This window comes from Chiroxiphia lanceolata, chromosome Z (genome assembly GCF_009829145.1).
Source record: "Chiroxiphia lanceolata isolate bChiLan1 chromosome Z, bChiLan1.pri, whole genome shotgun sequence".
Classification (NCBI taxonomy): domain Eukaryota; kingdom Metazoa; phylum Chordata; class Aves; order Passeriformes; family Pipridae; genus Chiroxiphia; species Chiroxiphia lanceolata.
This window is the reverse complement of record NC_045671.1, coordinates 61,461,748-61,484,823: the sequence shown is the minus strand read 5'-3', so window position 1 is coordinate 61,484,823 and position 23,076 is coordinate 61,461,748. Positions and strand designations below refer to the sequence as shown.

The 23,076-nt window shown below is 44.3% G+C and overlaps 1 protein-coding gene across 2 annotated transcripts in view; it reads left to right on the top strand.

The window, feature by feature from the left end:
* The window catches only part of KIAA1958 (KIAA1958 ortholog), a 74,146-nt gene that overhangs the window by 34,516 nt on the left and 16,554 nt on the right, over positions 1-23,076 (top strand). For both annotated transcript variants that reach the window (XR_004354605.1, XM_032676040.1), the window contains exon 2: positions 4,630-5,897. Coding sequence is in view for 1 of the 2 variants with exons in the window: in XM_032676040.1 (XP_032531931.1) it covers positions 4,742-5,897 (1,156 nt within the window). In the remaining variant the exon portion in view is untranslated. The remainder of the gene's footprint in view (positions 1-4,629; positions 5,898-23,076) is intronic.

The following is a 23,076-nucleotide window of genomic DNA, read 5'->3' as shown; positions in this document are numbered from 1 at the left end:
ATAGGAAATAGCAGAGAAGGTGATTGATTAGCAGTGGCATGATTTTGGGTGCTCTGTTGCGTAGCTGGGGCCCCCAACATTTGTGGACCTCTGTCTGAGTTAGACTGCAGCTCCTGCTGAGTTTACTTCAGCATCTTACTTTATGAAAGAGAAATACTACAGGTAAACCTGAATTGATGGCTGGCAGACTTGTGGTAATGCAGCAGGACCTTGTGGAGACCTCAGTACTGCTCTACCTTCTCTGGTGAATTGAGACGTGGATTTCTGCTGTTGTTGACCTCAGTCATTTATCAATGCTAAGCACTTGGCTTAAGAAATGCTAATAATAAGAGAAGGCCTAATATTGTCCATTAGCTAAAACAGTGAATGAGACAGATACTTACACCACGGTGGCTAAACTTCTAATGCTCTCAATCTGTTAGCTATCAATTGTGTTTTCTTACTTTTAAGTAGGAAAAGATAGGTCTTTCAAGAAATGAAGCAGTGCTTCCCCTTCAAATGGTGATGAAGTAACACCGTGGTAAGTTTGGACAGGGTGGAGGCTGAAAACAGAGAGGATTTAAAATATTCTGAGCTTCTTTTGCTGGTATGAGAAAGCAGAGTCCAAATGCTTTCAAAGTTTTTTTGAATGTAAAAGCTGTTAAAACATTGCTTCTCCATAAAAACTCTTTAACAGGTTTCAGCTGTTGCAAGATTGGTTTGGAAACCATGCTGTTTAAAATGAGTAAATGTAGGGGTATTTACATCTACCTTTTAATGTTTTAGGATTCAGGTTTTAGAATTTTTATACAACTGTGTGATTAGAAAGATTATTTTTTATTATTAACGAAAGTAATTTTTGCATTGCAGTCTTACTTGAGAATCTTTGACTTCTAGAAAATTCTCAGAAGGATCAGTCTTGGCATCATGTCCAAGAGGTTTGTTAATGTAGTCCTGGCAATACTGTTCCCTTGAAAAAAATCAGCATGGAAGTGCTAATAATCAGTAGTGGTAATAGAATTTCAAACATACATGTGTGTGATGCAAGTTAGTCTGAATTAACTTGTCTAATATCACCCTGGGAAGGAAATCCATTCCTAACTACCCAAGTCTGTGAGAGGACAGGATCCCAATAAGATTTCTTTCCTTCTTTACAACAAAATTCCCCCATCGCCCTCCTGGAGGTCTAGATCCACCAAATGCACGGTCCAGTGTACAGACACTGCTGGAAGACACCCACTTCCCACTGTACACTTCTGCATCATCCTGGTTTTTTCCATTCAGCTACTTCATCCTTCATCCTACTTCACTGCCTCCTCACCTCTGCTGCCTCCTTTCTGAGGGAGCCACATCACAGATTTCCCTGTTTACTCTGAAGAATCTCCCATGAGGTCCTAGTCAAAACTCCACTCTATCACTCTCATGTGCAAGGAGCCCAAGGAGAAAAGGCAGTTGAGGTAGCCAGGTCTTTGCTACCCAAAGGTGTTTGTTCATTCTCTTCATGGGATAAAGGAAAGGGTTCATACTGGCAAGCTACCAACTGCTATTGCTCCTGGTATAGCATCTTCTCTGCATCCTCGCAAAGGGCCTGTTGCTACTGCTGTGTGTAAAATCAGGAAGAATTTTGTCTGCATCAAGCTGGCTAAGCCAAGTCCCATCCTAGAACATAGAAGAGGGCTACTCATTAAAGGTTGCTGTTCCTCATTGCCCTTTGGTCCCCAGGTAGATCTATTATGACAATACCCTGGTTCTGGATATACAGAAAATATTCCCTTTCCCAAGTCAAATGGTGTTCCCCTTAATGCACTGACAGATCTCAAGGAATGGATTTGCAACAACGCCGCTTTCTCACATGGCACATATTCTGTACACATTAGTCATTATAGTGACATGTTGTAAATGAAGTCGTAAAAGCTAAAAAAGCCTTAAAACTGAGCTCTTACTTTAGGGTCCAGATAGCTGCAGTGACTTTCCAGTGCCTAGACATGCTTCACTCTGAATTAGATATTTATAGGCTCTAAACTGCAGAAAAGTGCAATGGGAGGCTCCTGTAATGCAGTTAAAATACCAGTGTTATTCACATTGAAGCTATAGCGTGTTTTTGCTAGTTACTGTATGATTTCAGAGTTATCATGTTAGCAGGCTGTTAAGCATGAGTCATCTTATCAGATCTTGCCAGTTTGAATGAAGGACTTATATAATTTCTGAAATGTGATTTAGCAAACAAGAGCAGACTGTCAGACAGCATCATACTGTCTGACTGAGCAGACAAGTTCCTTCTTCAGGAAACCAGGTAGATAATGATGCATTTGCTGTGCTTTCTACAGCATGAGTCCCTCTCTGCCGAAGTGCCGTTGGCAACTTCTGCTGCGGTTGGCAAACTGAAGACACAGTGCTTCTGAATAACTGTTGTCTTTGGATTTTCAGCACAATCTTGGCAGTCAACCTTAGCTCATTTCCCTGAGGGGAAAATGGTTCTTCAGATGAACTGGGCTTTCTGTCTTCCCAAGACACATCTCTGGTCATGCAGCAATTGAGAAGCTCCATGATATCCCATGGGTTTACACTGAAGCAGCTTCGGACTATATCACTGACTGTAGCTTTCCCCTGTTGTCTTTTCAGATTCTCTTCTTTGCCTTGTGTGAGTGTGGTGTTCCTCTTCCAATCTTTTGGTGTTTCTTCTGTGGCAGGCTGCATTGGAAGTACATATCTTTGCATATCTCTCTCAGAAGATAGGTGGATGCCTTGGGGGTTTTGACCTCTGTCAAGACTTGACAGTGAATCTTTAAAAGGTTTAAAACAAATAACATAAAAGAGAAGGTTTAGGTATTTAAAAGTTGTATGTTTGCAAAGGGGAGCCTTCTCCAGTGCCTAAAAGGCTTACAAGCTGGGGACCTTCTGCATTTATTATATTGCAGAGAGGCACTGGTCATGCAAGGAGCTTTATGTTGCAGGTCATGCAGTGAGATCTGTACCATTCCTGTGGTTACATAGAAGCTGGAATTTGAGTTATTGCAGCAGTTGTTCTCTATGCATGCACTCTGGCTTGAGCTGCTGCAAAAACAAGCTTAAATTTTACACAATTTTATCTGTTTCCTAATTATGTGCTTCTTGCTGTTCATCCATTCCCTCCATGTCATACTTAATTTCAAAGATGTTGAAAAAATACCTGTAAGTTTTTTAAGTATCTAGAAATTCCCATCCTTGCTCCATTTTTGACCCCACCAAAGAGTCACAGTGCCTGGGTGGGGTGGAAAGACCCATGAGAAGCCTTGTGGAGAATATTGTAGGCAGTACTTGTCCATTTTGTTTCCAGTTTTGGTTTGCACAGGCCAACCTTTGCCTGGTGAATGGGAGCGAGTGAGCAGGGATATGCAGGCTGCAAAACCATTGAAACACAGCCTCCTCATCTCCCTTGGCACAGAGCAAGCTGGCTTTCTGCAGCTAACTGGCAAATGATGTTGAAGAGCAACTACGTGGGCAGGTAGTAATTTGTGTGGATTTTAGGGAAAGCATTCTCCAGGGGCAGTTAGCCATTGTGTAGCTGTCTTTTTGAGCCATGACACGGTTCATTTTGCGTCTAAAAATGCTTATGTAGAAGAAGATAGGGAACAAAATGAGGTGTAACATTGTCATGAATGCTGCATTTCAGCTGAAAAAAATGTAAAGAGCTTTTCTGCTTATATGAGAATAGAATTGAAATGAGATCAACAGAAACTCCAAGACTTGTGGGTCCTCGTCACAAAGAACAGGAGAGAGAAGACTAGGAAGAGCCTCCAAACAGACCTGCAGAAATGAGTGGAAGTTCACAAATACTTTATCTGTCTGAGGTCACTGAGATGACTTCTTTGGCATTAGGTGTGTACAGAGACACTCAGACCTTGCTGTGATCTTGTAATTGCCATGAAAATGGCTAGTGTTTTTCTTGGAAAATGAACAGTATGATAAAAAAAGCAAAATGTTAACTCTCAGAGCTCAAGGAAGGTTATGTCTTAAATCTTTCAGGTCCTTTGAGTTTTTCTTAAACCTTTGAACACCTGATGATTATCAGTATAACACAGTGAAGGGTGACCCTGTTTGATTCTTCCTTATATTGAAAACTCAAATTCAGGCCTTCACTTTGATGCCTCTCAAATTCAGTTGAAAAGGAGATGTTTGATTCACTTGAGAAATGTTCAAAAGTTACGTAAAATGTCATAGTTTCTTCAGACCTGGTGTGTTTGAGTTGGTGCTTGATTGCCACCCTGGTGCTCAAGATTAATTGTATGTTTTAAGATTTTGTTTAATTTTCATTTCCTACATGTGAAGAGACAGTCAACATCTTTTGGGCTGCATTTATACTTTGTCAGAGATTTAAGCTTCAAATCATATTGCCACTGATACTGAACTGACTTGTTTGAAAAGCAGTTTTATCTTCAGTTGTATATTGCAAGGATGTTCCTCTCTTTGGGTTTATAGGTAGGCTTTTTACAGGCAGAATGAGGAATGTGGCTGCTTAAAAGCAGGTGAAGTTTTGAGAAACATGTTCTGAAGGGCATGAGAATGAGAGTGAAATGGATTTAGCTAAGCTTAGAAATGTTTCATTTGCCTGTGCAAATGTGGTTGTGCTTTGAGATTGCTGAAGAATGGGATTTTGCTCTCTGTTTGCAGGTAAGCAGCAAGCATGAGCTTGGCAACATGCGACCATGAGTGCCAGGACCGTGTGATCTGAACTGCGTCTTCCACTGATTTCCCAGCACTGAGGTGTTGTTGATCCTGTACTATGGAGGACTGCCTTCACACCTCCTCCGAAAACCTCTCCAAGCTGGTGAGCTGGGCCCACAGCCATGGGACCATCTGCAGCCTCATCCCCAACCTCAAGCACCTGCTTTCCGAGGGGGCCCATGGCAACCTGACGGCCATGTGGGGCTGTAGTGCTGGCCATGCCTACCACTGGCCCCTGGCTGCCACTTGCCGGGCTGGCTCCCAGGAGCGTGTCTGCTTCCAGGACAGCCGCAGCTTCAACTCGGACAGTCCCAGCATGCTGGGTGTGCCATCAGAGGCACAGGCCAGCCCCCTGGAGCGCTACCCGGGTCGGACGGGGAAGACCAAGCTGGATTGCACCCGCACTCGCGACTCCTGTGACTTCTCCTATTGCAGCGAGCCATCGGAGCTGGGTGAGCCTGTGGAGGAGTACGAGGATGAGGCCACTCTCTTCGACATGGTCTGTGAGTCCTCTGTCACTGACGAGGACAGTGACTTTGAGCCGCACTCCCACCGTGCCCCCGCTGGTCCCCGCAAGCGTCCGGCTGCCGGGCTGCCCACGGCTGCCCAGGCGCAGCCTGCTGATGAGGGCGGCAGTGACGTGCTCCTCAAGAAGATCAAGCAGGAGCTCCCTGAGGACTACTATATAGTGGCCAATGCTGAGCTGACCGCTGGTGCCGACGGGCCAGCCCTGGCCCTGACGCAGATGTCCAAGCCCAAGCCACAGCCCCCGCCCGGCCCCTCCTGCCTGGTACCCACCAGAGCTGTGCCCCAGCCTGTCGCCGGTCCCGACCCTGACCCCCAGCGCCTCTGCTCCTCCCCACCTGGCCTGCCTCGCATGGCCCCACAGCGGCCGCCCCGGGGACCCCTGGCCTCCCCAGCACGGGGGGTAGGCGGTGGCCCTGTGGCTGCCCTGCAAGTGCCAGCCACCAGCTCCAATGCCACCACCACCACTGGGAAACCCATCAGCATCCCCCTCTCAGCGCTGCAGCTGCCTGGTCAAGAGGAGCCACCGGCCGCTGAGGAGACTCTCCCATCTGTCCCACAGCTGACTCCAGGTGGTGAGGTGGCTGGCTCACCCTCGGTGAGTGCTGAGCCTGAGGTCAGCTCCAGCCAGCAGCAGTCCCATGCCGTGCCCACCACCACTCCTGAGGCAGTGGTGCAGTTGATGCCAGGTAGGACACTGGGCGGGAGGTGAGGGGCGGCAGCATTTTGGGGGTTGTCAGCAGGCATGGCTCAGTGAGGGGGCAGCCTGGGATGATGTGCTGCATTGCATCAGGGTCCTGCTGGCATATAAGTCAGTAGGTAGAGAACCTACACACACTTGGAAGAGGATTTGGAAGACCTCAACTAAGCAAAGACCATGAGGAAGTATACTGCAGCCACAGGGAGAATGCTTTTTTACGTCCATTTTGGTTACACTTGTTTCATGGGAGAGAGCATGCAGCCACCTTGCTGTGTGCGTGGGTGTGCTGGTTTGAAAGTTAACCAGCAGAGGAAACCAAGCCAACTCAAAGAGAGATTACAAGTCAGAATAACAATTTAATAAAATAATACAATAAGTACGACCACACAGACAAGCAACAGGCAATAACCCACAAAACCCAAATGTACAACCCAGCACCCCGGGGCACAAACGAAGCGGTGCTACCTGGGCCCCCCCTTGAGTCCAAAACAAAGGGAGAGGGGAAAAAAACCTGCTGGTGGGAGAGCTGCTGCAGTCCAACCAAAAGTGGTAATTGTAGTCCGGCCAAGGGTGGTGAAGAGCTGCAGGTTGAGAGCGATGAGCTGCGGTCCTCCTCTGGATCCCACGAGTGGTCACAAAGGTTCCGAAACTCCAGGTTTATATACTCTCCAGTTCAGGTGGGAATGTTCAGTCCTCCCCTCAGAGCGGGGAATTCCATAAAAGGGTATGAGGGTGCTCATTCCATAAAAGGATATGAGGGTGCCCAGGAACATTCCCCCCCCCCACCCCCCCTCGCAGGCCTCTACTGACAACAGTTTCTGGGAAATGGCATGGAGGGCTATAGAATACACAGTTTGGGCTATACCCATTCAGTGATGAATCGGTCCCAGCTGTTCTAACCAGGACATTATCCACCCCTTATTCTATGCCGTCCATGTCATGCCCAAATTAACCCCCTTAAAAACTATGTCTCCTTAAAACTATATACACTTACATATATATATATATATATACAATGAAACATTACAGACCATTCTCACTCAAAATTAGGTCCCCTTGTGGTACACAACGTGTCTCCCCATCTTTTTGCATTACCCACCAGGTGGAACCAGGTCCTTGAGCAAAAACAATCCCTCGGATGGGTTTGCCTTTGCTTGAGGTGGGACTAATCCAAACAGTCTTCCCTAACATTCCTCTCATATGCACCACAGGGACTTTATCTCCATCTACAGTATGTAAAAGTTCTGATTGAGCAGGGCCAGCTCGATTGATGGAGCCTCGGGTGTTGACCAACCAGGTGGCCTTTGCTAAATGCAGCTCCCAGTGTTTGAAAGTCTCCCCACACAGTGCCTTCAGGGTGGTTTTCAGCAGTCCGTTGCACCGCTCAACTTTTCCAGCCGCTGGTGCATGGTAGGGGATATGATACACCCACTCAATGCCGTGCTCTTTGGCCCAGGTGTCTACGAGGCCATTCTTGAAATGGGTCCCATTATCAGACTCAATTCTCTCCGGGGTGCCATGTCGCCACAGGACTTGTTTTTCAAGGCCCAGGATGGTATTCCGGGCAGTGGCATGAGGCACGGGGTATGTCTCCAGCCATCCAGTACTTCCTTCTACCATGGTCAGTACATAGTGCTTGCCTTGGCGGGTTTTGGGGAGCGTGATGTAGTCAACTTGCCAGGCTTCCCCATACCTGTACTTTGACCACCGTCCACCATACCATAGAGGCTTCACCCTCTTGGCCTGCTTGATGGCAGCACATGTCTCACAGTCATGGATGACCTGTGAGACAATGTCCTTGGTTAAGTCCACCCCTCGGTCACGAGCCCATCTGTATGTTGCATCTCTCCCCTGGTGACCGGAGGCATCATGGGCCCATCGAGCCAGAAATAATTCTCCTTTGTGCTGCCAATCCAGATCTACCTGAGAGACTTTAATCCTGGCAGCTCGGTCCGCCTGCTCGTTGTTACGATGCTCCTCAGTAGCCCGTTTCTTGCCTACATGAGCGTCTACGTGACCGACCTTCACACTCAGCTTCTCTACCCGGCCAGCGATGTCCTGCCACATCTCTGCCGCCCAGATGGGTTTCCCTTGGCGCTGCCAGTTGGCCTTTTTCCATCGTTCCAGCCATCCCCACAGAGCATTGGCCACCATCCATGAGTCAGTGTAGAGATAGAGTCTTGGCCACTTCTCTCGTTCAGCTATATCCAAAGCCAACTGAACGGCTTTAAGCTCTGCAAACTGACTTGACCCACCTTGTCCTTCAGTCGCTTCTGCAACTCGCCGTGTGGGGCTCCATACGGCTGCCTTCCATTTTCGGTTTGTCCCTACCATGCGACAGGAGCCATCCGTGAAGAGCGCATATTGCCTTTCATCTGCTGGTAGCTTATCATATGATGGGGCCTCCTCAGCCCGTGTCACCTGTTCCTCTTCTTCTTCAGAGGATAGTCCGAAACTCTCACCTTCGGGCCAATTGGTGATAATTTCCAGAATCCCAGGGCGATTAGGATTCCCTATCCGGGTTCGCTGCGTGATCAGAGCGATCCACTTACTCCATGTGGCATCGGTGGCGTGATGTGTAGAAGGAACTTTTCCCTTGAACATCCAGCCCAGCACTGGTAGTCGGGGTGCCAGGAGGAGCTGCACTTCGGTGCCGATCACTTCTGAGGCAGCTCGAACTCCTTCATAAGCAGCCAGGATCTCTTTCTCAGTTGGTGTATAGCTGGCTTCAGATCCTTTGTATCCCCAACTCCAGAATCCCAGCGGTCGTCCGCGGGTCTCCCCAGGCACCTTCTGCCAGAGGCTCCAGGAAGGGCCATTCTTCCCGGCTGCAGTGTAGAGCATGTTCTTCACGTCCTGTCCTGTCCTTACTGGCCCAAGGGCTACCGCATGGGCAATCTCCTGTTTAATTTGTTCAAAGGCTTGTTGTTGTTCAGGGCCCCACTGGAAATCATTTTTCTTCCGTGTCACAAGGTAGAGAGGGCTTACAATCTGGCTATACTCGGGGATATGCATCCTCCAAAAGCCCACAGCGCCTAGGAAAGCCTGTGTTTCCTTCTTGCTGGTTGGTGGGGACATGGCTGCTATTTTGTTAATTACCTCCATTGGAATTAGGCGGCGTCCATCTTGCCACTTCACTCCTAGGAACTGAATTTCCTGAGCAGGTCCCTTGACCTTACTCTGTTTAATGGCAAAACCAGCTCTTAGGAGAATCTGGATTATCTTCTCTCCTTTCTCGAAGACTTCGCCCGCTGTGTTCCCCCATACAATGATGTCATCAATGTACTGTAGATGTTCTGGAGCCTCGCCCTTTTCCAGTGCAGTCTGGATCAGTCCATGGCAAATGCTGGGACTGTGTTTCCACCCCTGAGGCAGTCGATTCCAAGTGTACTGCACACCTCTCCAAGTGAAAGCAAATTGTGGTCTGCACTCTGCTGCCAAAGGAATGGAGAAAAAGGCATTGGCAATGTCAATGGTGGCGTACCACTTGGCTGCCTTGGACTCCAGCTCGTACTGGAGCTCCAGCATGTCCAGCACAGCAGCACTCAGGGGTGGTGTGACTTCATTGAGTCCACGGTAATCCACTGTCAGCCTCCACTCTCCGCTGGACTTACGCACTGGCCATATAGGGCTATTAAAGGGTGAGCGAGTCTTGCTGACCACCCCCTGGCTCTCCAAGTCACGGATCATCTTATGTATAGGGGTCACAGAGTCTCGGTCGGTGCGGTATTGCCGACGGTGCACTGTTGCTGTGGCTATCGGTACCAATTGTTCTTCAACCTTCAGCAGTCCCACAGCAGAGGGGTCCTCTGAGAGACCAGGCAAGGTGTTCAACTGTCTGATTTCCTCTGTCTCCACAGTAGCTATGCCAAAAGCCCAGCGAAGTCCTTTTGGGTCTTTGAAATACCCACTCCTCAGGTAATCTATGCCAAGGATGCACGGGGCCTCTGGGCCAGTCACGATGGGGTGTCTGTGCCATTCCTTCCCAGTCAGGCTCACTTCAGCTTCCAGTACAGTCAGCTGTTGGGATCCCCCTGTTACCCCAGAAATAGAGATGGATTCTGCCCCTACGTATCTTGATGGCATTAAAGTGCATTGTGCGCCGGTGTCCACTAAAGCCTTATATCTTTGTGGCTCTGGTGTGCCAGGCCACCGAATCCACACTGTCCAATAGACTCGATTGTCCCTCTCCTCTACCTGGCTAGAGGCAGGGCACCCCTAATCCCGGTCATGGTACTCGTTGTGCTCTTCTTGTGAGTATGACCTGGAGGTCCCTTCAAGAGGATCAGACGTATCATCATTCCTGTACCGTCTGGAGTCTTGCCCACGAGAGACTGGAGCAACATTTACCCTTGAAGAGTTCCTTGTGGCACTTGTTCCTCTTTTCAGTTCACGTACCCGGGCTGCTAAGGAAGAGGTGGGTTTCCCATCCCACTTCCTCATATCTTCTCCGTGCTCACGGAGGTAAAACCATAGATTGCCACGTGGAGTGTGTTCTCTCTCCTTAGCTGGGGGACGCTGGCTCCTAATAGCAGAGACTCTTGTTTGTCCTGGCGCGATATGGAAGATCCCTTCCTTAATTTCTTCTCTTAGCTTCTGGTGTCCCTCTTCAATCTTCTCTTCCAGGCTTCGGACATGTTCGGCCAGTTTGGTTTCCACACATGAGACATGGGCTCGCAGTGGAGCGGTGACAGTGTCTTCATAAATCCTGAGTTTACTGACCAACGCGCCCACCTTGTCCTCTCCTTCCCTCCATTGCAGCGTTGCTAAGTAGCGGGAATACATTTCTGGCCCGAGTCGTGCAAACTTTAACCACATCTGGGATGTGCACTGTACAGCATCTGGACTTTTAGGGAATCTTTCATCCTCTGAAAAGATTATCTCCAGTACAGCTAATTCTCTTAAACACCGGATACCTTGTTCCATCGTGTTCCACTGTCCTTGCTGTACGTGGAGGTCCTCCTTACAAAGGTATCTCTCCCTCACACTGGACAACAGTCGCCGCCAGAGGCTGAGAGTTTCCTGCCTCCTTCCAATCCCCTGGTCAATGACTACATCTCGAGACAGGGATCCCAGCTGTCTGGCTTCACTCCCATCTAGGATTGTATCGTTAGCTGCGGCATCCCAGATTCGGAGCAGCCAGGTCAGAATGGACTCATTCGCCTGTCGTGTGAACTCTCTCCAGAGCTCACGTAGCTCACCCAGGGATAGGGACCGAGTGATTATTTCTGGCTCTGTCTCCTCCGGTGGATGTGAAGGTCCTGCCTCTTCATCATCATTTGCTATACGGACTGATTTAGTCTTTGATTTCCTTTTCTGGACAGGGGCGACTGCTATTGGTTTGGGTTGTTCTTCTGGCTCCTCGATGGTTTGTGTGGACACGGTGCCGGTTGATTCATTTCTTTCTCCCTCTGACTCAGTTGTGGTTTGGGTGGACATGGTACCTGTGGATCTGCTCCTTCTCTCCTCCCCCTGACAGCGCTGTACCATGTCAAGTAGTGTCCGGTAGGCAGTGGCCAGGGCCCAGCAGGTTGCTGTGAGCTGACCATCTCTGGAGCTGCCAGAGCATTTTCCCTTCACCAGTCTTATCATGCTAACAGGATCCTGCAGTTGTTCAGGGGTGAATTTCCAGATCATTGGAGGAGAAAACTTCTCCAAATACTGGCCAATGTCCTCCCACTTCCCGTGCCACTCAGCATTATCTGCTCCCAGGGTAGGTGTCCAAACAACCTCCCTAGAAGGCCCTGTTCTGACCCTAAACATGGTGTAGACAGTACAGAGCAGACAAAACAACACTAACAATAACATTATGCTGTCCTTAACATCAAAAGGGAACTCAATATTTCCAAAAACTGTTGTAGCAGGTCTGAAGGGGAAGAAGGAGGTGAGAGGCTGGAAACAACCATTCCCCCCTGTTTCCCCAAAGGGCTGGGTGCGATTTTTAATGAGGCCCCAGAGGTAGCAACCCAAACCAGGACAGGCAAACAGGACTGAATACACATTTACAATGAAACTCATTGCTTCTGATGTTATGATGACATAAATATAGTAAACTAATAAAGCAATTTGGATCCCTCTCCCTGGTTTTAAAGAGAGCATCAAAACAGGCAAATAGTTCCCCATTTGTGGAAATATGAACATGCTCAGATACAACATCCACGTGAATGCATCAAACAACATGGTAATCAGGGAGTTTCTATATCCAAATAGACAAATGCTTAAAATGAAATTGTGATTCTGACTTCTCTCTCTCTGCCCCACGTTGGGCGCCAAAAATTGTGCTGGTTTGAAAGTTAACCAGCAGAGGAAACCAAGCCAACTCAAAGAGAGATTACAAGTCAGAATAACAATTTAATAAAATAATACAATAAGTACGACCACACAGACAAGCAACAGGCAATAACCCACAAAACCCAAATGTACAACCCAGCACCCCGGGGCACAAACGAAGCGGTGCTACCTGGGTCCCCCCTTGAGTCCAAAGCAAAGGGAGAGGGGAAAAAAACCTGCTGGTGGGAGAGCTGCTGCAGTCCAACCAAAAGTGGTAATTGTAGTCCGGCCAAGGGTGGTGAAGAGCTGCAGGTTGAGAGCGATGAGCTGCAGTCCTCCTCTGGATCCCACGAGTGGTCACAAAGGTTCCCAAACTCCAGGTTTATATACTCTCCAGTTCAGGTGGGAATGTTCAGTCCTCCCCTCAGAGCGGGGAATTCCATAAAAGGGTATGAGGGTGCTCATTCCATAAAAGGATATGAGGGTGCCCAGGAACATTCCCCCCCCCCCACCCCCCCTCGCAGGCCTCTACTGACAACAGTTTCTGGGAAATGGCATGGAGGGCTATAGAATACACAGTTTGGGCTATACCCATTCAGTGATGAATCGGTCCCAGCTGTTCTAACCAGGACAGTGGGTCAGGGAGGACATGAAACCCATGCACTCTTTTGATGAACGAGAAAGAAATGGCTCATCCAGTGTAGCCTGGAGGTAGGGGGTCAGGTGTTGCCTTCACCCTGTCCGAAGAGTGACACTGGACATGGAGAGGCACAGAGCACAAGGAGAGTACCAGAAGAGAGGTTTGCACTTCTGTAAATCATTAAATTATTTCCATTGCCTGTAAATCAGAGCAGTCTGCAGAGATGAGAAGTATTACTACAGCCTTAACCATGAAATTGATAACAACTTAAGCCATAATAAAATAAATTTTTTTCCCTTTTCTTGGTGAGAGCACTCATGCCCCATGTCCATAATTTTTTCATCTCCAGCTACTGTCAGTGCACAAAGAACTGGCAAAACCAGATCAACATTATCAGATAAAGAGCATGTTAAAACAGCTTACTTCTGCTGAATGATTATCTGATGTGCAGAATAACTAATTGTTAACTATAGGTCTTCAAGAGGGAGTGGAAATCTTTCTTGAGCAGATTTGACAGCTCCCTCTTGACGTGAGTGCAGACAGTGCTCACTTTGCTCTTACAGCTGGTGAGTGGTGCCACTCTGGGAGGAGATGTGGGCAGGAGTGAGTTCTGCATGTGGTCCTTGCTGATTCAGCCTTGGACTGTCTGATCAGAGTACAGCCAAACAATGAAGGGGGAAAACACTGCTTATATACAGTCCTGGGCAGGTAAGCACTGAAAACAATGACTTTAACAGAGTGGATGATACTTCAACCTGGACATCCTGAAATCTGATTGAATGCTAGTAAAGCTATTAATTGGCAAGAGCCTGCAAATCTTGTTGCCAGATAAAACAACAGACAAAGTTAAATACCGAGTTTTACTAAGTAAAACCCTGCTAAGCATTAGAAATTAGAAAGGATGATAACTGTATTAGTGATACCAAAGTATATTCTTCTTTGGGACCCATTTCTGCATGCCTGCATCTTTGAGATGGTATTTTGCAGTAGTCCTGTCATGTAGCATCCCCTGTGGAAATTCCCTTACAAAAATCCATCTGGTTTAGAATTGACTTCGCTCAGCTAAATATGAGAGAGGTGGGATGCCTGGCGCCATTCAATCCAAATTGTGTGGTAAATCTATTTATTCTGCCTTCCTCAGTTTGTAGTCTGTCATTACTATATATACTAGAGCTGGTTTCTACCAACATGCCCCTGCAACTTGCTTAGTATCAAACTTGCAATGTGGGACAACAGAATAGAAACCTAGGAAGAATTTTTTCGTGTTAGGTGTGTGCCATCTGGGAGAATGATTTACTTTTAACAGATCCATTAAAAAATCTAAAGTGTTTTTCCAGGTCCTCAGAAGCCAAATAAGATCAGCAGTTGTTACTGCTTAGGGTTAAACCTTACAGGCATGCAGCACCGCATTTTCACTTTTGTAGAGTTTCAAGGGTTGGTCCATGTCTGATGTCTCACTGTTAAGACAAAGTGGGATTGCTCCTGGACAAATTTGCCCACTGCATAAATCAACCCTCAAAAACCTTCTAGTGCATTTTGCAAAGACAGTGATGTGGTTCTCAGAGTGCTGTCCAAATTCCACTTCAATCAGTTATGTTCTCCGTAGATAAATTTCTTGTGCTCTTCCAAAAATGTGCTACACAGTTCCTTTCCTGATGTAGTGTTGTTGGCATATGCTGTTACTCTACTCAGTGGTAGTGGCGTTTTAATGAGGGTAAAATGATTGACATATGACTAGAACTTGATACATGAGTGAAGTCTCCCATTTCCATAGAGCTTGCTCCTTTGGGAAGGAAGGGCTGGCATAATAAATCTTCAAGTTGCAGAAAAGTGAGCAAATGCAGAAAAGTGAATTTATTACAGATGCATAATTCTACACAGCAGATTCTTGATAAAACATGGAGGTTTGAGTAAAGATTAGATTAGGGTGATTGCTCATGTACAATGATTTCATTAGGTTGTCTCCTAACAAAGAACAGTGTACTGGAAGTGGTTCATGATATATAAAATTTGAGCTGTATTGAACTACAAGATGTTTATCTATCCTATGCAAAAATTTTCTGTCAGCTAGATATAAGAATTAATATAATTCTTATGTAAAAAAAAGGCAGGAACTAATTACGTCGAAGAGCCTAGAGCTTTTATTATTTTATAGGCTCAGTGCCTGCTTGACAAACAAACAAAGGTTCAGTTGAAAGTAAGCAGGGAATTTAAATTCTCTCTTGTCCCCTCCAAAGTGTTGGTTAATTTTAAAATAATATGTGAGGCCTTGTTCCTGGTCCCATTAGAACTGATAGTATAAGGTCTAAGATCTGTAGGACTAAGGCCTTAAATAAGTTATGATTAAAGGCTGCAGTCCAACCAGCACTTTTGAGTTTTAGCTGAAGTAACATGTCCTTGCATTTGTACCAACCACAGCTGATAGTTTTCATGCATGCTAATCTCATAGATCATGAAAGTTTGAGTGAGATTCTCCATGAAATCAAAATTCTTGATGATATATGTTAGCTTAGGCCAGTTTAAGCAACATTATGCTTTTGGACTAGTCGCTCTTTCGAAGAGAGTTTTATTCCCCCTCTTTTACTCTCTTTTAAGAGTAAAAGGTTTTAATGATGGCATGGTGACAGAATGTATAAGCAGGGACCTTACAAAGATATTTTCATGTCTCAAAAGAGAGTGGCATCCCAGTGAAAATTCAGTTATGTTAGGCACTGATTTCTGTTGGGTTTAGGTGTCTATCTAAGCACTGTGAAATATACTGGATTATTTTTTGTTACATTTCAGCACTAATAAGTGGACATTTGCCTGTGAATTTTCAGGTCTTTCATTACCACTTTATTAGCAAAGCCTTCAAGAATATATGTATGTACTATTTAATCCTCCTTTTCTTTTTCTGGAAAAACTGAGAGGACCTGCATCTGTTAGAAGTTTTTTGCAATGGTGGAGAGCAGGAAATTTCTGCAATTTCTATTTCCCAAACAGGCTCTTTTGTCCTTTGCTTTTGCTAACACTTGGCCTGCTTTTTTGTCTCCAAGAACCAACAAAGGCAAGGTAGATCACATCAGTGGAGACTGAAGATGAGTAAGAAACATCATGCTTTAGGTTGCAGTACATGTAGCTTAGAGAAATTAGTGACGTTTTGATGTCTAAAACCAGGAATGGAAAAGATTTGGTGTTATTGCAGAAGGATATGGAGGAAGACTATGGCTCAGAGAAGGGCAGATCTTGTTTTATATGAAATAAGTTTTGATTCTCAGAGAGGCAGGACTTACTTTGCAAACAGAATTGCTGAAGAATTTAGGAAGAATACTTGCTTTTCACCTGAAAACTGAGGGTGAAGATGTACTTTGTATTAACAAGAGAGTGCAGCAAGGTATCTCTGATCCAACATTATAAATAGAAGAGCAAAGAGCTCCATGAAAAAAAAAAAAGATATCAAATCCATATGTACAAACTGTGCAGAACACAGAGTAGTGAGATGTAAAGTGAAAAATCATCTAAATAAATTGACTAGGGTTGTTGCTTTTGTCAGAGATGTGGCAAATGATATTCTGTGATACCATCACAGTGCTGCTCACTGTCCTGCCATCGTGGTTATCGAACAGTATCAGCATTTGAATGTGTGCCATGATGGATCCTGGTCTGTGGTGAGGGCAGTACTTAGCTTTGCTGGCTCTGATGTCTCTGCTCTGACATCCTCTCCATTCTTTTATTTTCTCTAACTGGTGTGTCAGAATGCCAGATCAATACCTGATAATCAGCTTAGCCTGGTGACTGGGGCAAAGGTCTGGTTCTGTTCCTGTGCTCTTGTCACAGGAAGGTGTGAGCAGGGATTGCAGCCTTTCATGATTGACATGTAACCTGGTTTGACTCTTGCTCTGCTCTCAGTGTGGACATCTGTGTTGGTTCCAGGTGTTCATATAAGTCTCTGTCTGAACATGACCATTATAAAATGCAGTATGTCTGGGGGTTGTCTGATATTTGTGTACAGCTCTTAGGTGGAATATTTTAAGTATTTTTCTGCACTTTTCTTTTGTGCTTCACATGGGGTTGCTGAAACAGAAAGGGAAAGGGACTTGATGGTTTAGGTCAGGGTACTTTCTGAGAGTGATTTTCCACTTTACAGAAGGTTGGTACTTCAGTAAATAAGCCTAAGGAAGTAATTATTCCCCTGTACTTGGTGCTGGTGAGGCCACAGCTCGAATTCCCTGTTCATTTTTGGGTCCCTCACTCCAAGAAAGACCTTGAGGTGCTGAAGCAACAGAGGGCAACAGACCTGGTGAATGGTTTAGAGCATAAGTCCTATGAGGAGTGGCTGAGGGAGCTGGGGTTGTTTAGCCTGGGGAAAAGGAGGCTGAGGTGAGACTTTATCACTGTCTTCAACTACCTGAAAGGAGGTTGTAGCCAGGTGGGGTTTGATGGCAGGCAACTGCTGACAGTAACTGGATGTGTTCCTTTTGATCAAACTCAGGATGACTGTCAGTGACACTGTGGTCTGTTGTAGCTTTTCATTAACTAGGTCTTCATGATGAAAACATCACTTGAAACCATAAAACAGTTGATTAATAATATTTAATTAATTGCTTGCTGCTTTACACTTCCAGGGGGAAATGAAAGAAGAAAGCTGGCTGTCTGTTTTGTTCAGAGAAGGAAAACATTTTCTCTGAACTATTCTACTCAAGGTCACAAAAAGCTCAATGTGCTGTATTACTGAATTATTTTAAGCAGGAAGCCTATACCCAAAGATCAAGCCTGTGAAAAATAAGACTGTTCATCTCTGATCCTTGAATATCTCGGTTCAGTTTTCTGTTTACGCTCACCTCTCTCTTAACTGGGTATCTACCTAATCTCTGCTTTACTACACTGGCTGGTCAAGGATAGCAGTGTGAACAAGCCACAGAAGCATTGATGTTTTTGTATGGAAGTAATTTCATTTTGTCCACAATTTGGAGCACTCTTCTGATTGTGATGGGCTCTGTCCTTTAGTCATGTTGGTGTGCCAGGTTATGGTTTGTTTGGTTTTTTCTATCCTTTACTCTTGGCAAATGGAGCACTGCCACTTGTTTGGAACCTGATTTCTGTTACTGACTATAAGTCCAAGAAAACAGATTAACAAACATGAAGACTGTTCGTGGCATTACAGCACACCATTCATGCCTGCATGCTGATATACATTTTGCTTTTTGCTCACAGATTTCCGTTTTATTTTTTCAGTCTGTATAAAGAAGTGGCTTTTTGCCTCTCCTTCCTGTCCCGTGAATTGACACAGACCTCAGAAAACTTGTCCCATTTACCATTCACTTACACAATTGTTAAATGCATCAGACTGTTTATTATGCTAGTGCATAATAAGATAGCCATATATACATATAACATACATCCACAACTTATCCATTAAACTACATTAATTAGTTTCTGTCAGTTTTGGTATGAACTCATTCAGTAGCAGGGGAACTGATTGTTCATGTCCTGTATAGAAAAACATTTTTATGGAATAACAGTACAATCCTGACAGGAAAACTTTGACCGTGTAAATACAGAAGAGAAATAATAACAATATTCTTAGCAGCAGAGAGGTATTATAATATGTATATGCTCTCTGAGTAGCTAGAAAACATTTGAAACTCCTCATTTTATTTAAGGAGGCTTTATTCAAGTAGAGCTGCAAAATGTGGCTAAATATTTACTCAATGAAACTATGATAAATTAATTTTAAACATTCAAGGACAGAAATAAATCAGTTGTGCCATGAACAACAGTCTAGTTCCTGATAAATATGCTTTTCTTATAGGTTTGTCTCCTCTCTGTGTAGAATTTCCAGCTGCTCCTGCACCTCTTGGGACTCCTTGTCCTGGCAAATGCTTGGACGTGCCATGGCTAATCGTGTGTGTGCACTTTGGTCTGCCAGGGTGTGTGAGGAGCTGCCTAGCAGAGTATCTAATGCCTGAGGTCTGTGGTCTTTCTGCAAGCTGGGATGTATTCCCAGCTTGTTGAGTTTCCCCCAGCCTCGTAAGACCTTTGCATCTTTGAACTTCCATCCCTTTCTAATATGATGAGAGTTGTGTTTGCAAAGGTTAAAGTAAAGTTCAAAGTCACCATTTTTTTTTCTGGAGTGTGATTAGGAGAGTACTCTCAGCACAGGCTCCAAACAGAAAAGCAGGCTAAAAGTCCGCCTTAGAAGCCGTTTCACTTGAAGTGTTGAACTTCATCCTCTCTGGAGAACCGTGTAAAGAACTGGTCCTCAATACTGCTTTCTGACCCAGTGAAGGCAAAGGAAATAGGTGTTTTAAAAGTGTGCATGGAAATCAGTTTAACACAAGGTTGTAAACTGTGAGCTCTTCATAGAGTTTGTGCCCTTCATAGCCACTTCACTCTGACTGGAGATTATGTAGTGAAAGGAAAGGTCTGGCTGGGTGAAATCACCAACAGAGAATTTCAGAAATAAAACTGCAAGGTCAGTAACAAGTCAGTTGGAGTACTTTGCTAAATTAAAGATGGGGATGAGAGAAAATATACTGAAATGCAGTTCTCTGGGATGTGTGTGCTGCAATCTGTTCCCAGAAGTAAATGGCACGAGCTGTCAACAGATGCTCTTACACCTGCAATAGATAGTTCAGCCAGAACAGAGAAGGGTAGCTTTTGATTCACTACCAATGACACTTTAATAAAATAGAGAAAAAAATGCCTGCAGTCTCTAATAAGCAATATATCAACCAAGTACTGTCAGACTGTGTAGAAAGTTCACAGTATGATTTATTATGTTAATTACAGTCATGTGGTCCTCATGCTCTTGAGTCTGCTCATATTCTCAGCTTGATTTAAGGATACTCTTTGGCCAAGACTTAAGTGCTGCTTATTATGATTAATGTAATAAAATATTTATTACATTCTCTTTTTCTTTGTTTCTCTGCTTGCTGCCCCAGTTAGACTGCCTCATTTGAAACACTGATATAAATTAAATTTCAGATGATGAGGATCCTCATCTGGTTTTAATCTCTTGCTTCAGTGTTATGTTTTTTTCACATCCTTTGTTCTTATTTTCTCTTCTCTCCCCCACATCTTTATTTCTCTCCCTATTTCCCAGCTCTGCTGCTCAGCTGCTGTCTAAAGTGAATCAAAAGCCAGCACACTTCATAGCCCTCGCTCATCCCTTCAAGATCTCTTGCATTGCTTTCTCAAATACGCTTATTAAAGTTATTTCTTACATGCAATGACATTAAAACTGATGGTAGGCTGTAGCTGAGAACGTGCTAAGCCTCTGGTGATGTGGGGTGGAATGTTTTACGTGTTCTACATTTACATTCTCCTTAGAGAAGACTAAACTGTAAGGGGATGCATGCTTGGGCCCAGTTTCTCATTCTTCTTCCACAGGGCTTGCAGAGAGGCACAACATTCCACTGTGCCAAATTTTCCAAAATGCCATATAAATTTATACTTGTTATTTTGTGCAAACCAGCCCACTAGTTAAATTGTTGGCTGAGCAATCAGTGCTTCTGAGATCTGTATACACATCCACAAATCCGGGTTTCTCTGGATGAGTAAAGGTGAACACCTTTCTGAAAATTTAAGCACTTAGCTTGGTTATGTAAGACATGGGGTTTTGCCATGAAAATCTGTATAATTTTTAAATTATAAGCTTAGTTCAACAAAGGAGGTGTGTCTCAGATCTTTATGGGGTTTTTTTCTCCGCATTTTTGTTTTTTCTTCTTGTTATTTTCTCTTAGCAGCTTATGAATCAAGTCATTGTATGCACATGAATGTTGTTCAGTTGTGCCCCTCTTCTACCTTCAAAACATATAATGACTTAGTCCAGTTTATTGCTACACTACTACAGAAGCATATACTTAGATACAAGGACTCCAGTCCAGAATGCACTTTTAATATGCTTTTTGGACTGGAAACTTATTTGGAAGAAAAACTGATACTCTGCTGAGGATGTGTATACAACACTTTCTGGAGTGGTGCCAAACCAAGTCCTTTTGGAAAACAAGTGCATCACTTCTGACATGCATCATCCAGCTTCCAGTTCAGAGGGTAGGTTAGGCAATCACAGTCATGCCTTGAATTCCTTCTGCCACAGAGCATGAAAGTAACTAACATACTTTGAAAGGGCAACATTTCTCTATATTGCTAAAAAGTCCTGGGTAAAAAAAGAATTTTATTTTCTAGAGTTAAATATGTAACCTGAAGAAAATAATTGGCAAAAGGTCTCTTTTCTTTAGTCTTAAACTGAAACCAGTACTTTGAGTTTTCTAATGGTGTTAGCCATGAATTGTATGGAAACTATTAAAACATTATATGGCTGAATGCAAAGATGCATGCTCCACATAAAGCTGACATTAGCTTCACATTCTAGGTAATGTTTTGCCACTTATGAGCTCCAGCAGCACTTCAATTTCACCAAACTATCTGATTTATTTAACCTGAGCTCTGAAAAAATAGCGATTATGTTTTAGAAGTGAACATTGTTGAAGAAAGTTTAGTCAGTTATTTTGAAGCACATGGGGTTTTACATTTTTTTTAAGTTTTCTAATATTTTTGGGGTTGCAGTATTGAAAACTCTAAGCGAGACTTTTATATCCTCCACCTCTATGAAGAGTTGAGTCCCTGAATGTCAATTATATAAAGGTCCAAATAATTTGTTTTTATAACCCTCCTTTAAAGGTAATAGAGAGGGATGAGGCAGGGCAGGTAGACCTGAAGGTGGTTGCAGGCTAGGTTATAATCCAGGTGGCTGACCTGGAACAGGGCAGCTAAAATGACAGACTCCAGTCCAGCTGTGAGCTGAGTATATTATGCCTGTGTATCACCTAAGTACCAGATGTATGAATTTCTTCTGTACTCTTGCAAAATACCTTTTGTTTCTGCTGTTCTCCATAGTGTGCCCCAGGGAGCAGCTGTAGTGTCCTGCTGTGCAATGCTGCAGTGTTGGGCAAGCCTGGGAGAGCTGGAGTTGGTATATTTGCTCCTGACAAATGGAGATGGAATCTGGGTAAATATCCCACGGTTGAGGCACAGAGGAAATAAATCCCATTTTGCATTGCAGCAATTTATGGTAGTGCATCTCAGAGTAGCTTTGAAAGGAGACAGGAAATTGCTTGGCCTCATACCCCAGAGATGCCACTGTAAGTGTTCAGTGGAAGAAGTCAAATGTGAGGTAAAGATGGCATTCAGCACTTCTCTTTTCCACTGTCCCTGATGAAACCAAAACCAGACAACTAGATGAAGTGGAAATCATACTTTGAACAAATGAAAACATTTTTTTATTTAGAAAATGCATTTTTAGAATCTTTGTGCTGCAATGGCTCGTGTACAGTCAGGTGGAGAAGGAAGGAAGCCTTGTAGAAATCGAAGTCCCAAGAGCGCTGCTGTTTTGCACTGTTCATTGGTGATTTCCAGTATCCACTGCCTAAAAAGGGTGATCCAATCAGTCTTCATAGGAGGAGATAAATTCTTATTTGCTTGTCATAGCTACAAATTTCCTGACATGTGAGGATCATCCAGTAGTCCCATTAAATGTGTATTTTACTGTTGGCTTTGCCAGCAGCCAAATTGCATCTCATATCTTTTCAAGCTGTTGTAGGAAGAAAGTAGTGGAAGTGAATGGAAACTGGAAACCAGTGCTAATATCTGAGAGAGCATCCACTTCTCAGACCGTTGTATACCTTGCAAAAAAATATACAGGTGACTAAATTTTGTTCTAGTGACTCAACTTCATGGAGACCGATGAATGAATATTCCCATGCTCATTTGCTTGCAATCTGTGTCTTTTTTTCTCTGACAGATCTAAAGCTTTTTAATTTTAGAGTAATAAAACACTTTGCTGATAATTTTTTTGGAGGAGGTCAGCTGAATAGAAGTGTAATTTGTTTTGTCAAAACCCATAAAAATTTCCCAAGTGGCTATTAATAAATAAATTTTTCTCATACTACAGATTTTACATGCTGGTGAAAGCCTTTTCTGAAAATGTTAAACTACACAGAGTTTGATTTAATGTAGTGGAAACAGGGAAATTTAACTGTTAAACAATTTAAAGAATTTAGTAACAACATAAGATAGGTAGGGCAGCAATTCAAGAAAAATGCAGAAACACTTTCTTCTACTTCAGTAATCTGCATGTGACAAGAGTTATCCTGTTATCCTGTTATCCTTCAGAGCTTTGAAGCTGTTAGATGTCAAAAACTAATGAAAGTGTCCATCCAGTCACGGAGTTCCCTCCCCTCTTTTGACTCTGACTCATCAAGCTTAAGCTTAAAAT